General features: G+C 44.7%; 2 protein-coding genes across 3 annotated transcripts in view; one reads left to right on the top strand and one right to left on the bottom strand.

Moving 5' to 3' along the window:
• Nucleotides 1–16174, top strand: part of LOC6589455 (MKRN2 opposite strand protein) — a 73331-nt gene that overhangs the window by 45233 nt on the left and 11924 nt on the right. The window lies entirely within an intron of this gene.
• Nucleotides 1–16174, bottom strand: part of LOC6589452 (protein eyes shut) — a 70092-nt gene that overhangs the window by 46158 nt on the left and 7760 nt on the right. The window contains exon 2 of the mRNA XM_026988374.1: nt 3609–4601. Within this exon, the coding sequence (XP_026844175.1) occupies nt 3609–4195 (587 nt within the window). The 5' untranslated portion in view covers nt 4196–4601. The remainder of the gene's footprint in view (nt 1–3608; nt 4602–16174) is intronic.

The raw sequence follows: 16174 nt of genomic DNA, 5'->3' as shown, positions 1-16174 counted from the left end.
TGAGATCTCAGCACTCTAGAGGTCTAGGATCTTCCTATAATGCCATGTAGAACTCCACAAAAGTACTCGAAGTCGGCTAAGGATATACAATGATGGAACTATGCTAAATCATTGCAAATTCCAGCTATTCCCCAACACCATTTAACCTATAATAAAGTTTGAAAGGAAAGCCCATTCCATGATCAACTATCGGCTAACTCACGCTGCCATCTCAAACGAATAAGCATTGAACAAATTTCGGGAAGAAATACAATCGAAACTAAGAGCCATTGTTGAATGTCCTTCATGAAGGAAATGTTTTAGATGGATATTCTTTGTTTTTTTTTTCTATAAATATTGAACCCCCACTCCCACCCAATGCACATCCATATCCCATAGCCTTTTGAGTGCAATAAACTTTGAGAGTCAGCGCCACATTACACTTGAGTAGTGGAAATAAATATTTGCTAGACATTGGGGATTGTGTGTGTGTGTGGGTTTGGGGTTTTTCCTTCTATTTCATTGCCTAAACCACTGGCAAACCGAAACGAAATGGAAAACAGGAAAAAAATGTGTCAGGGGAACACAGACCAGAGCGAAACCAGGAGCACGAGGAGCAGCCCCAACAGCAGCTTAATTAAAGAAGTTTTCTTACCTGTGAGCCTCGGTAGAGGTACAGCAGGGAGGTACCCCACTGTTGTTGTCCTTTATAATGGATTACATTAGGATGCAGAAGGCAACCAGAAGGGCGGCTGCCAGTGCAGGCTGTGGGTGGGTCTGTGGGTCTGTTTTTGGGGCTAAGTATGGAGATAAGCACCCAGACACTTAATCGTACTCGTATGTTGTGCTGCAGAGCCCCCGAGGTACAGCCTGATTACCGCCTACGGCTCGACATTTTCACCCTGGAGGCCATTTGATTTGTTGCCTGGGCAGAAACAATTGGGGAAATGGCCTTCGACCTGTGCTTGGATCACTCCTGGCTTTTCGGCACCACTGGGAATCCTTTTGGGGGGTGGGGCAGGGGATAATGGTTTCTGTGACTGATTTTTAATCTGTAGAAAGCGTCCCTTTTTGGGCCAACTTTCGCATTAAAGAAACTTCTTTAATTAGTCTTTGCAACTTGTTAAAACCGCTGCCAATGGCTCGAGCAATTTGCTAAACAAATCCTGGCCTTCACTCGGCTTTTATTGGGACTTCTGGCAAGAGTTTTCCAGAGGCAGCTCATAAAACAGCTAAAGACAAGCTTTTCGAGCACATAAACCAAGATAAACCAATAAAATATCAATGTTCTCAGATACGGAATGGCACTCCACCTCCACCTCCACCTCCTCCTTCGCTTTCTAGTCCCACGGGTCCGTCTGGAAACTTCCAAGTTGGTCGAAAACTATTCAGTTAATCCGTTTAAATCTCATGGCATCATGTTAAATTTAATTGCAGCTATAAATTCCGCTTGCCAGCACATAAACTTTCCCATCCGCTGTCCCCCCCTCCCCTCCCCCCCCCCTCGCTTCTTTCGCATTTGACTTGCAGCAACATATCTTAACCGCTTTTCCTTCAGTGGGTGGCGGGATTAGCGGTCGCGAGGAGAGCATAGAAAAATAAAATGCCAGTTACTTAGTCGTATAAATGGCGTCAAGAAGAGCGATGGCAGTCCAGAGCGAGGAAGGGTCCAACAGATGGAGCACCGTACAGCTACATCTTCGACTCTCCATCTGCCACCGACTTGTTTGTGCAATTGGCCATGGGGCGGTGGTGGGCGGTGGCAAGGAGGGGCCAAGGTATGTGGCAGCTAAGCCTCAAAGTGCAGCAATTTGAAATGTTTCCCTGATTTGAATTTGAAGATTTGAGTGCTATTTTGAATAGATTTGCGGGGATTACCTTTGCTGAGGGATTTTCTGCCTGATAGGGGGGGAGGCGGGGTTGAAAAAAACTCGAGAAAATTGAACATGCAACGGGGGAGTCCTTCAGTTAAATTTGCACACAAATTGCGGCTTTTTGTGTGGGGGGTTCTCGTACTTTTATAGTTTTTTGAGGCATGGTTTTGTAGGGTAATACTTCTGGGATTTCTTGAGATATTCTTGGAACTTTGAGATCAATTTTCAGAGTGTTTTGAATACTCAAACTTTAAGGAAACGAATAATTATAGCAGGTATTATTTATGGAATATGTTTGAGCCTTGGAATATTTGGAAATAATGTCTGTATATTCCTCCTATAATAATGATTATTTTCGGCATAAATACTACTGCATTTTAGGAGGATTTTAGAATAAAATGTATTCAATATTTTATTATTTCTTTTATATTTAATACTGATTGAATTTTATGAATATTTAATACCCCCCATACCCCCACAAAACCACTCGAAATCTCTTCCTCTCTATCCCCGTCTTCATTTCCTTTTTGCCCAACTAAAAAAGAAGAAAATCCAATAATGAAAACTTGGCCAATCCCTTGGCTTATGTATTTCTTGGCAGTAAATTTACCGCATTAAGAATGCACTTTGGCTCAGGGCAGGCCAGTTAATAATTTCTCCAGTTCCGTGCAATTGAAACCCACTCAACACACTCGGCTGTGCCCCATGCCCCATGCCCCATGCCCCATGCCCCTCCCCCAGCATGCCACACACTCGGAGTGGCCGCAACTTAACCCCATTTAAACGGGCATGCATTAAAAAACTCTAAGGGATGAGGAGCAGGGTGGAGGGGGGAGTGTGTAGGCGATGGGGAATATCTGCGGGAAATTCATTTCCCTGCAAAGTGGCGGCATCAACATGTTGGGCCGGCCATCGAGGGATGGCCATATGGAAAAAAGGTATGGATTCCCATGGAATGGGAATTTTAAACTGGAAACACTCCTGGTTCCTGGATGCTCAAGTGGCGCAAGTTTATTGCCACTCGAAATGTGTTGGACGGGGTTTATTGGTCCTGGCTGTCCCGGCGATAATAAGCACAAAATGTGCACCAAGGCTCTGGCCCCCCTCCCTCCCGAGATGACCACCTGGTCGAGAGGGATGGAAGCGTGACCCAGGCTGATCTATCGCCAGGGTTCCACTCGGAATTATGCTAATGAGAAGCGTATCGATGGCAAGGACATGCAGATTATTCCATTGGGCACTAGCGGTATCCTTCGAAGTATTTAAATGAGTTTAAAACATTTTTCTATATTAGTTTAAGGTAAATTTCTTTGAAATTGTCTCTTTTCATCATCTTCTAAAGTTTGTGGTGATGCGAACACAGAAAATGTATTTCTTCCTGCCTTGAAGATTGGGTCTTCAATAGTCAGAAGTTTTATGACTCCCAAAAAGATGCCTCTACCTACTACAGGTTTGTTGGGGGACAAAGGCCTCGATTGGTTTATGAAATGTGTCCATATTCTAAGAAAACTTTCTTTCTATAGTTCTCCACTGCTTCAACGAATACCGGAAGGCCCTTTGATGTCCAATATAAAGAAAAAACAATCTTCTGAAGAGATCTCTTCGATTTCCAAGATTTACTTGGATTACTGGCTATTTTCTAAGGTAGATTTCCTTGTTTTCCCTCCAGCCGGAAGTCACGACTCTTGCCTTAAGATTTCCCATCTCTAACCCTCCGAAGGATGGCTTTGCCTTCAAAGTTCAGGGAGAACTCACCTGTTCAGGCCGTCGATGCATACGCCAAACACACAGGGATTGCTGAGGCAGGCAAATCCGGCCTGGCCGCCACCCACCAGGAGGGCCAGGCATAAGCCGAGCAGCAGCAGCAGTCTGGAGTGGAAGCTGCCGCCGCCGCTGCCGCACTTTGCTAATATCCTTAATGTCCAGGCAGAGTTTAATCTTGAAGTTGGTGCTGTTTCCGGGCAGCAGGATACTGCCGTTTGCGATGGAGTATTTGGAGTGGGTTTTATCGTTGGTTTTTCTATTGTTGCTGTGGCTGTGGCTGTTGTTGCCGTTGTTGCTGTTGTTGCTGTTGCTGTGGTTCTTGTCGTTGGCATCTTTTGCAGGTGGTTTCGTTGCATATCCGTTGCTGTTGATGGTGGCTTCTGTGTGGTGGCAGTCAGGCCCGTGGTGGTGCAACCGTTGGCTGTCAGCGGTGTGGCATCCTCTCTCGCCTGCTCCCCCTCCTCCCCCACGTCTGGCCGTTGCAGCTGCATCTGAAGGGGACGTCTGCGACCGATTTCGCGTCTCATTTGAGGCGATTCCTCCATTGTCTGTTTATCAATCTGAATCACGTTGATCATACGCCCAGTGGGTCCTGAAAAGTGCTTTTGATTGATGCTGTTGCTGCTCCTTGAGCTGCCTTCCAGTCGAATGTCTTTGTCCTTGTCCTTGTTGCTGCTCGTCTATCCGCTTAAGTGCTTTATTAGTTCTCATTGTTTGTCCCCAACAATTGTTTGTGTTCCGTTGGACATCCCCACATCCACATCCACATCGACGTCGACGTCGACGTCCAGTTCCACCTCTCCCTGGTTATCCTAGTGCGGCGCTCCTTGAATGCAATCTGCGTCGCCTTCGCATCCTCAGCATTCTTGTTTATGATTTTTTTCCCCTCTTTCCTTCCTATCTTTTTCCTTGTTATTTTATCTATTCCTTCTCGTTGCTGCTCTTCTGCTGCTTCACATTTTTGCAGCCACTTCAATTTGCAGTCTGGAAGAAAAAGCAAAGAGAAAACTTCATGAATATTCAGGAAATTATTTGCTCAACAATTTGGTTAGATATTGTGCATCCTGATTAAGATTTTAACTGCGGCAATTAAATGTTTTAATGGGTTTGTTGCCACATCATTTTTCAACCAGAAAGGCTGGCAGACGGTTTTTAAGGGTGTTTTTTATATACATAACTTTATTTTGCAACGTTTGGAGGGATTATCTTTGAGGCTAGAAAGGAATTCACACAAAAACTGCCTTTTCGATTGGATCGAAAGCGATCGGACTTTATTTAGACTTGGTTAAATGTTTATAAACCCAAAAAATTGAAATTTCTATGGTTTTATTGGTGTATCGAAGGATTTTAATATGGTTTCTATTTGATATAGTCTTCAGATCGAAAGCGAATTATATTAGGGAAAGGGAAGGGACTTCTTTTAGGGAAAATACTAGCCGGGCAAGCCTCTGCAAAGTCGCTTTATTCTTGCGCCAGCCGCCGACTCACTTGCTCCGCTTGTTAACGCCGATATGAGCCAAGTAGCGAGAGTAAATTAATATGGAGTTTGTTAAGCTAATGAGCTTTTTCTCTGATTTACACATGTAAGGTTCAATACATATGTATGTACATTTATTGGTAAGCGAATGTACATATGTTGTTTGTATGATCGGCAATTGCAATTGCAAGAGCTGCCGAACTGCCCGTGCCCGTGAAATTTCGGGTCTTCTTTGACGCTCAGCCCGACTGAGAGCGCTTTGACGACATGTTGTCGCTCAGCACTGCTGAGAGCGCTTTGACGTCATGTTGACGCTCAGCACTGCTGAGAGCGCTTTGACGTCATGTTGGATGAGAGAGAGAGAGAAGAACGAATTTTGCCGGCGACAGTGGCTGGCAGAAGCAGAGCGGCAGAGCAGAGCAGCGCGGCAGAGCAGAGCGGCTCGGGGCTGCTGCTAAGCCGAGCACGAACGCAAGCTTAAGAGATAGAGCGCGAGAGAACAACTCGATGCCAAAGCGTAGAAACGAAACGAAACGGAGAAGACTGCATAGAAAGACGAAAGCACAGCCGCTATCTACCGTCTACCGTGGGCAGTGAAAATAGCAAACAATTAAAGGGATTTACTTTGCGCTGCGCCACTCGTAATTCAGTTTGTCAAATGTTTGCCTACAAAGATAATTTTAGACCTTTCATCAGCATACAGCATACCGCCAAAATCGCTCTCTGCCAAAATGTAGCTACAGTAATCGCTCGAAAAGAGTTATAGCTCGGGTATCACTTGAATAAACAATGCCCTTAAACTCCCGAAATCTCTGTCCAGTTGAAAATCGTTTTGTCCTGTCCCCACAGAAATCTGAATATGCTCAACTAATCCATAATGCCGCCATGTGGCTGGCTTTCCATTTCATTTCGTTTCGTTTCGTTTCGTTTCATTCTGTTGGATGGCCCCCAGATGTTCGCCCGTCACACATGTGTCAAAATAAACCCCACAACTTGTACACACATCGCACACACGTCGTACATGTGTTTGGAGTAGGGGGGTTTGGAGGGGTTGGGGTTTGGGGGTTGGGGTTTTTTGGGCACTTGCCTGTTTAGCTATTAAAACGCTGGACAGAGAGGGATTTGGAGTAGAGAAATCCCAGTCACATGTGCAGTAAGCTGCAGGAAAGTTAACAACAATTTTTTGAACTCTTTTTTTCTATCCCCCTTTCCCCCCCACCCCCCTCTCTTCTTTTTCGTTGGGATTGTGACTAGAGAATAAATATATATGTATATATATATTTTTTATGGTAGCCGCTGAAAATGCAGAGACAGCTCTCGTGACAAGTTCAAAATTGAAACCAGCTACGGACTGTGCACGTCAATTAAGGACGAAGCACCCAAACGCCAGGCACCAGGCACCAGCGGACATGTGCCATGGCAACGGAGAGCAAAAAAAAAAAAAAACCCGGAGAGCGATGGGGCCAGGATCAGGACTAGCAGCCGGACAACGCCCCATAACTTGACTGCATCATCAACATAAATCCGACTTAACTCCGGGCAATGGTCAGCAGTTGCTGGCAATACGAATGCCGGAGTGGCAGTATTGTTCGAGAACGTCAGTCATAACGTTCTCGGATTATATCTTGGTGGAAGGAAGGCCTTCTCTGTTCCATCTTCAAGTGGAAATTAGTGTCTCGTTCTTCGCAACTGAAAGATGTTGCAACATTGACTGACTCGGCACTAAACTAAAACACATACGAGTAATCATCGTATTCGTATTCGTATATAACTAGGCCAGGACACACAAACAGTAGGGGCAATAGATCCTGATGATGCTGATGAGCCTCTCGTTGTCCCATCAGCAACTGCATTGTCAAGGGGAACAAACAAAGAGCAACAGCAATATCTGATATGGCCCTGGCAGCACAAGGGAGGAGATACCTGTTTGAGAGGCATCATCACATGGACGACAGGAGACGGCCTCCGAGAACGAATGAATTTAGCCTGTAAACACAGCGACACAGCACGAACGGAAAGGCTAGCTCTCAGAGCTGGCCAAGAGCCAAGTGGAGCAGCCAACAGCCCGGGGGTGGGGGGGGAGCATCAAGAGGCCATCTCGAATTGCCCGGAGATGCCTGAAAGTTGTTCAAGTTACAGAGAGAGGACATTGTCGAGTGTTTGGTTCTCCTCCCACGATGATGACGATGATGGTGTTGAGTGGCGCCTCGCCACCGCCGGCGGCACCGCCGTTGAGGGACGGCCATTCCACGCTGAACACCAACAAAATGTTGTCCACCTTCGTGCTAGAACCAATTGGGAATTACAATGCAATGCCAGTGAGAAATTGGCCAAGAACAACGATTGGTGTTGCACATTTCGCTCCATTTTCCTCACTGTCTCGTCCGCAATGCTGGAATGCACCTGCAGCACACATTTTTCGGTGGACAAAATTTTAACTATCGCATAAAACCGAAACGTTTTCATGCCCCCCCCCCCCCCCCCCCCCCCACAGCCCCAAGGAAACCAAACCAAAGCCAAGAGAAGAGAGCCGGCGACATTCCGGATTGTAGATGTTTCTGTTTTTATTGTTCCGGCTGTACCCGGTGTTTCTCTTTGGTTTTTATGGCATTTGCAGAAACTGCAACTTTGTGGACCTCCAATGGGGGGGATAAGGTGGCAAGGAGCAGCCCCGGGGATTTGTCATTAACGTGAGCCATTTGCAGACTCTCTGTCGCCATAATGTTGCAGATTTTCAAACTGAAATGAAAGACGTTGTTGCTGCTGCTGCTGGATGTCCTCCTTCATTACCATTCTCTTGTAGCCGTAGCCGTCAAGGGTTTGATGACATTAATGAATGGGCCCTTGTTAGGCAATGTGTAATCTGGTGGGGTAATTACACGCAGGAGAGACTCGAGAAAGGACTTTCCTGTAGATACACAGAAAGTTGCCAAGATAAATGGCCAAATAATGATTGTGATGGATGGTTGTGCGAGGAGACATCGAAAAGAGGTGATTTGCAGGGGCTGGTAATCGAAAAATTGAACATCAAAGAGGGCAGGAAGGTAGGAACTTCTTTGGTAATTGATTTCCAGGTATTTATCTGTGCGTTCCATCTATGGAAAGGGAAGTACTTTGCTGTCAAGGGGTTGTAAATGAGTATTATGTTGGGAAGGGTAAATGTTTGTGGGAGATTGGGGTATAATGTTACCATTTTGTTAGGGAATAAGCGAAAAGTACTCAATAAATATGATCTGGAACGATAGCTGCTCTTATATACTTTTGCTTAGACTCAATGTTGCTAAGAGCGGAAGCAAGAGCGCGCCTGAGTTGAGCAAGGCTCTGTCGTTGTTGTTGTTGTCGAAAGGAGGCTTAAGCAGGAAAGAGGAGTGAGAAAGAGAAGATCACTTGAGAAGAGATAGATGCTTCTATATACATAGACTTGCTTAGATTCAATGTTGCTGAGAGCGGAAGCGAGAGCGCGCCTCAGTTGAGCATGGCGCTGGGGTTGTTGTTGTCGAAAGGAGGCTTAAGCAGGAAAGATGAGTGCAAAAGAGCAGATCACTTGAGAAGAGATAGATGCTTCTATATACATAGTCTAGCTTAGATTCAATGTTGCTGAGAGCATAGTTGAGAGCGAGAGTGCGCCCTCAGTTTAGCATGGCGCTGGGGTTGTTGTTGTTGTCGAAAGGAGGAGATAAGAAGCTACGAGGAGTGCGAAAGAGCAAATCACTTGAGAAGAGAGGAATACAGCCAGAAAGAGATAGAACGAAACGCTTCAAGGGCTCTTGGTTTTTTCCATGGCTGACGAAATCCAACAACACAATGTTTCACTCAATATTTGCCCTGCTCCTAGCCAAATTCCTACACATTTGATGGATTTTCGTGTTTCCCTAGCACTTTTCTAGAGTATATTTGTTCAACTAAATTTACTACTTCTTCGTCTTATGTTTGTTTTTGTTTATTTGTAATTTTTTAAGCCAGAGAAATTTGCTTGCATAAATTGTAATTAAACTGTCAAGATTTGTGCTTGTCGGTTTGTTGTATTTAAAGCGAATTTATGCAAAGCGACGGCAAGTAAACAAATGCCTCTCGACTCTCGACTGCAGCAAAAAAAAAAAAGTTCACTCGAAATATGCTGAGACAACAAAAACTGAGGGAGGGGGGTGCGAAAGGAATTTGGAAAAAGCTTTTCCTCTCTCTCCTTCGGGCAGTCTCTCCCTTTCATATTGTTAATTAATTCTGACAAATATTGTGCAAATATTTGGAAAAACTCAAAAGCCAACAGCAGACAAGTGCCAGAATCTTAGAGAGCTTTTCCGGCTGGCATTTTCGCTTTGTTTTGGTGGAAATTTCAAGGGGATTTCAGGAAGGTAGGTATTCGAAAAGTCGGTTGAAAGATTACTCGAATTAGCCTTGTTTAGTAAATACTTAATGGCTTAAACTAAGTTAAAATCTACTACAATGAAGGAATGCTCTTCTTCGATGGCCTTTAATATTTCAGAAAAAAATTCAAAATATTTTTTTTTTTAGTTTTAGTAAATCTCTTGACTTTCCTTCTTATTTAAAATCGTAAAATTATGCGAAAACTGGAACGTCCTTGGTTCCTTCAAGAAAAGAGCCCAAAAGTTGGCAACACATAATGAAGCCCGGAATATGCCAAGTCTTTTAAGCACCCAGGATCTTTCGTATGCAGATTATGTCTCCGCATGTGTGTGTGTTTCGTATCTGTGTGGCAGTGTGTGGTGTTATGTGGAGCGCGTGAAAATCGATGGACAAAAATAAACAGCCGGCAACGGCACACAATGTATAGGTGGACACACACACACACACACACACACACGCACACACTCGTACACACACATGTTAAAATAATTAACTTGTCTTTGACAAGACATATGAGTAAACACATTCCACTTTCTCTTTGGAACTCTCCCTCTCTCTCTGGCTCCCTCCCTCTCTCTAGCTCCCTCCCTCTCTATTTGTTAATAAAACACGCCATGTTTGCAGTGCACAAATACAATTACCTTTAAGTACGAGCACCCCCACTGTAGCCCACTGTAGCCCACTGTAGTCCACTGTCGCACCCGTGGAGCCCTTCCCCTGGTCAAACACGTGCCAGTCCGTGGCACCAGCTCCGTTTGCTTAATACGATTACATGCCCTGCCCCCCACCCAACCCCCAGCACCATTCATGATTTTCCAGCAGCACCCCCGCCCCCCAATCGCCCCCGCCCCCACTCCCCACTTCCCATTCCACCAAAAACGTAGTCTATAAGAAGTTTGAATGCTTTTTCCATAACTTTCGACCATAAAATACCTGCTACTCGGGGTATTCCCAGTCCAAACTCTCCAACAAAGTGAAAGAAAAGTGGTAAAAATACCAAATAGAAAATTCTAGAAAATATACATACTATATTGGACAAATAGGGGACAAGTATCTCTAAAGATGTATGCAAACCAAAGACTCTATAGTTCTATAGATCTACTCTCCATCTACAGATCAAAGTTTTCCTCGATTGAGACTTCCAAAGAAGCGGATTTTAAGGAATATACTTCCCAGAGTTCCGGCAAGCCCTCCTTTCCCACCCACGAAGACCAATCCGGCTTTTATATCCCGCTCACTCCGCTAGATGGCGCTTTACTGAAGCGTTGAAAATAGGGATATTTTCACAGATCACCATCCAGCTACTGTTTCCCCTTTTCCGCACTACAAACATCTCATCCCACTCATGGATACCCCCTTCAAAGGGTACAAACAGTAGACTCCGCAAAGCTGATGGGCAACTGCTGCTGCCACAAACGTGACGTTGGCCAAGGGATGGACATGGATGGACGTAACGAGTGGGGCAGCAGTTAGCATGTTGGCTAGCTGTTCTGCCTTCATGGCTCGTTATAATTAATTGACTTAAATCAATTTCTGACTTTGAAGCATACCTACTCGTACTCGTAGTCGTAGTCGTGAGCGTTTCGTTGTCGCAGTTGCCTGCTGAAAATGTATTTCATAACTCATACGCAGCGTGGGTCCAGCAGCCCCAATATCTACAAAATATGGCACCATCTATGAGAAGAATATGCTGTTTAGAACTGGGGTTTGTGGCAGACCAAAGATGAAATAATTCATTCGATTATGAGTGCAGGGAAAGCACTCCCTATAGGAAAAAGGTATCAGCATTTCCCTCCATTATTGCTGCTCCACTTCCCGGCATATCCTTAATTCAATCTACGCTTTGGCATTCCATTTCCCATTCAATATCCCCGTTTTGCATTTAGTTTTTTGGCCTGCGAAAGCTAAAACCTCCTTGCCACTCTTTGCTCTGGCTTCCTTTCGCTTCTGTGACTCGCCTTTTTTGTTCGCCTCTTGGTTGGGCAGGATAACAGGCGACATCCGTTGCCTAGGAAGCTCAGAGCTGGCTAGATATATGACTGCCATATCCTGAGCTGCATCTGCGTCAGCTGGAAGATTAAGTGTCAGCACGCGCTATCCACAGGGCACACAGCAGAGCACACAGCAAGGCACACACGGGACGATACAAGCCGAAGATTGCGCATACGCCACATGGCCGCTTTGACTTGACTTTGGCTATTTTTTGTATACCCCTTCTGCAAATAGAAGACAACGGGTGTGTTCTGTTCGTGGCAGCCCAGAACGATTGTCATATGTGGAGCTCTGGAACGGTGCCGGGAAAATCCTGCTCTTATCGGATATTCCTGTGGCTGGATACTCCCTTTCGCAGAGGTCCCTTTCTCCTACTTTTGCCAGGTATCTTTCAGTCGAAAAATCTTTCATTTTTCGCTTTCTTTTAGCTCCTCATTGGCCTGCCCCCCTCCTGCTGCCTTGTGCTGACCCAGCCTTTGCCTTTCCCCCCATTAACATTGTTTGGGCTCCCATTCTTTGTTTTCTAAATGTGTTTTAAAAATGTTTCGAAAATTGTCGTTGATTTTCCTTGGGCCTTGCCTTCGCTCCTGCCTCCTGGGGCGGGGGGGCGTCTGTGTAAACACATTTCTGGCTACGATATGGCCTGGCATCGTTCCGAATATTTATTAAAGCAATCTGTGCTGCCTGCAGATTTATTTAACCGTATTTGTCTTGCAATTTATACACATCGCGTTGCATCGTATATCGTTTTTGTTTTTGGGGGCGGGCGGGGAGGGTTGAGGGGCTCCATTTATGTGTGCCACATGGCAAGCGATTCAATAAACGTAAATAGAAAGTAAATTGGTTATTGAAACATTTATCTGCGAGCAAAGAGTGGTGCGGGGAGAGGGTAGAGGGGGCTGGGGGCTGGAGGTCGTGCACCTTGGCTTTGATGGGCTTAATGGCTTTGATAACCGCCAAACTCAGGGTTTTGATCAATTACCCATTCAATTTGGCTGTGATTATTGTTGTGGGCTTAAGACATTACCTTTTGATGGCACCCAAGAGAGTTTTGTGGTGAGCTATTGATTGAGATTCAGGGGAATTTGGCTTAAACCAAGGCTTAAATGAAGAAGGGAATTTATTAGAAATTTATTCATTTTATTCCAGATACATTTACAGATACATTTCTAATGACTCTTTTTTCGGAATATTTTTCATTGAATTTTGAAAATTAATAAAACCTGAAAGCTTTTCCTCTCCTTAGAAAGACTCTTGCCAAACACTTTCCACACATCTTTATTTATCTATCAAATCTATCTATCCATCATCTCTACCGTTTTGTAATTGATTTGATCTGCGTAAACAATTTCCCTAATTTTAATCAACTTTTTGTATATTTGCTCAGCATTTTGAATGGGTTTTTCCATTTCCAATTCGAAGAAAATTCGACCTCAAACTGTATTTAAAGACAATTTTGTGGAAAGTGGCACTGCCTGAGTTCTCTGATTGATATTTTCTTTATTGCTGTTTGCTGTTGGCTTTTTGCCTATCAAAAATCAATATTCGAATGAAATATGGCTAAAGTGGGCTATGCCGCTCTCTCTCTCTCTCTGTGGCTAATCCTCATGGACTACTTTTCCAGGAGCAGAAAGTAGTCGGCTTTGAGGTGGTGGTGTCTTGTATCTGCTCTGCCCCAATCCTTGTTGCCGCACACCACAACAGAAAATCACACCGCAAGCCCCGCAAATGCAATAAATGGAGCCAAACACACAAATGTGGCATAAACAAGACAAGGCAGGGAGGTGGAGGGGCTGGGTCAGGGGGCACGGTTCAGGGGCCAAGTGGGGCGGCCAGGCAGAGGGCATCGGCATGGATACATTGATTATACAAGTGGCTGGGAAACCGAGCCGAATCGTGGGCGGAGGAGATAACTCGACTCCTCTTTCTTCTGCTACCGCTGCTGCTGCTCCTCCTTTCTCTCTTTATTTGTGTGCGTGAGAGTGTATTTGTGGCACTATGTAGGCGGCCCAAAAAAACATTCTCCACATTTTTCGGTAGTGGTAATAAAAGTTTTTATCGCTTTAAATGAAAATTTTTCGCTTCCGCAATGTGGATTTTTCTCTCTCCCTCCCTCTCTTTGCCTCTTAGGCTTGTTCCTGGAGTTGTCGCTGTGTTTATTATACCCTTTCAGAGAGAGAGAGAGAGAGAGATCAGATATGAAGAACTTTTACGGAATCTTCCTTTTTTCTGCCTCCAAGTTGTGGCCCTCAAGATCGGATCACCATATCATACAGCACCATGGAAACATTGTATCTAAAACCTAGTCTAACAACTTGTATATGTATCTATATCTTTCTTTATATCTGTATATCGTCATCTTCCCTTTCAAGGGTATCCCATAGCTCCTTCACTCGTATCTACATTTTCTTGCATGTTTTTATTGCCTTTTCCGCCTTGTTTTTGTTTTGCCCTGACGCCCTCGTGCTGCACCAGTGGGCGTGGCTAGTTGCTGTCTGTATTTTGTTGCCATTTGTGTGCTGTTTTCCGCCTGCCGCATGCCGCATGCCGCTCGCAATTGCAATTAAAATTGTGCAACTTAAGTAAATGCCTGGGCGCCGTATTTATGTGGGTGACTGTAATTGCACCCCCCTCTCCCCCCTCACCCCCCCATCCCCTCCAAAAAAAGACAGAGGAGACACTGTGTTTGTGCTTGCAAATGAGTAGAAAATTGAGTTAATTTAAATGCAGTGAAAATTGGTTCGTTTTGGGGGAAAACTTTTGCCAAGTGAAATGAAATGTTTGTTTTTGGCAGAAAACAAGATAATTTCCAAAAGAAAATGCATTTTTGTTTTATGTTTTTCTGGTAATATTTGAAGGGAATTTCGGGGAGGGGGAAAAGGAAAAGTTGTGGAAGATGTTTTGGGGGAATAGACTCGAAATTTTAATGCGAAAATCGATTCTTAGGGAGAGCGTGAATGGTGTGGTATATAACATATACATATATTTAGATAAGAATTTTGTTTGAAAAAGTAATGAAAATAATTGCATAAAATAATACTTTTACTCGCATATATGTACATATATTTAAATATTTTTCATTTAAAAAATGTATATATTTGATATGATTTAAGAGCAACAAAAAGTGATGGGAAATACATACATATGTGTGAAAGCCTTGGTTTCTAATCAAATTTCTTTTCTTTCAGGGGTGTGCAAATATTTTGGCATGCTTTGGACACTTATTTATTATTCTTCTTTTTTAATTATGTTTTTCAATCACTTTTAAAGGCTCAAAGGGCCAAAGCAATACATTTTGCATAATCCAAATTTCAAGCACTAAAAAAGTATATTTTTAAAGAACGAAAAAAGCGAAAAAAGGCACGAAAAAATATTTGACAAATACTTTGTTTATCAGAAGTATTTTCCATCGCTACATGAGGGCCAAATGAGGGGGGAACATAATCATATAATCGTATGCCAGTGGCAGAGGGGAGAGGGGCAGGTGGCTCTTATTTGTCTTGCATTTTGTTGTGCCTCGGGCCGTTAAGTCTCTCTCGTTTCAAATATAAGCCAACTGCCGAGCACCTTCGTATGCCTTGTCTCCCTCAGCTCACGCCATGCCCGACGCAGTATTGCATCATTCAATTGCTCTCCCGCTGCCGTTCCCTTTTGATCTTCCTCTCTCTCTCGCTCATTACCGCGTCACTCTCGCCTGAGCCAACGCTCTCTCGCGCTCAAGCCTCGCTCTCAGCAGAAATGCGAATCGAAGGAATAACAGATAATTCTGCTGCGCAGTTTCTGTCCTTCTTTGTTGTTCCTCTTTCTCTTCATCACCGACATGTCGACACATCGTAAATTTTCATCCCAAGAAGCCCGAGCTCCAGCTAATTTCTTGTTTGCTTCACAATTTGAAGACCTTCACTTGAAATTCAATCCAAGTAGTCGCACCCAAATGATTTCCAATTAGTTTCTTATCTGCTTAAGCCGCTCCATACCCTTCCCCTTCCCTTCCGCCCTTTGTTTTAAGCGTCAATATCACGTCGGGGCAATTAAATTAGTAGAAAATTTGATGAAAACCCTTTTGAAAGCAGCATTTAACTTTGTTGCAGTCAAGGGATGTCTGCTCTCCGCCCCGCTCTGCTGCGCTCCGCTCTCCTCTGCCAGGCCCCGCTCTGCTTTGCTCCGCTCTCCTCTGCTGCGCTCTCCTCTGCCCTGCCCTGCCCCGCTCCGCTCTCTTTTCTGTTGCTTAAAAACGAAATTCGCTCAAAGGAATTTTCGCAGGCAGCGCAAACGCGTTGCGATCCGAGGCGAGAGTTAATTAACCATGGAGTGGCCTGTGAAAGGGAAACGGGGCAAACGGGGAAAACGGGGAAATGGAAAATGGACGAGAACAAGGAGGCACAACCGCCAAACAGTGTTTTTGTTGTTGCTGCTGCTGGTGGCAGCGGTGCCGCTGCTGTTGTTGTTGTTGGTGGTTTGCTGTCAGCAGTTGACCAAATGAAGAGCTGACCAAGTCCGGGGACGTCTTTTGTGTGGCTTGTTAGGGGGGAGGGGTGGGGGGCGACACAGAGGGGAGAGACAGCCATGAAGTAAGGTTGCGGCATGTAACCATTGTGGGGTGCGGAGGGGGGTCTCCAAATGGGGCGCGGTGGGGCGGTAAAATTGGACAATGTTCTGGACAACCGTTTGCGGTTTGAATGCCATGTCATTGGCTGGGGGTTTTCCTTTTCCCGTCTACCCT

Source organism: Drosophila persimilis, unplaced genomic scaffold (assembly GCF_003286085.1).
Source record: "Drosophila persimilis strain 14011-0111.01,24,50 unplaced genomic scaffold, DperRS2 tig00000191-arrow-pilon, whole genome shotgun sequence".
Classification (NCBI taxonomy): domain Eukaryota; kingdom Metazoa; phylum Arthropoda; class Insecta; order Diptera; family Drosophilidae; genus Drosophila; species Drosophila persimilis.
The sequence above is the reverse complement of the archived record's forward strand: the minus strand, read 5'-3'. Positions and strand labels throughout refer to the sequence as shown.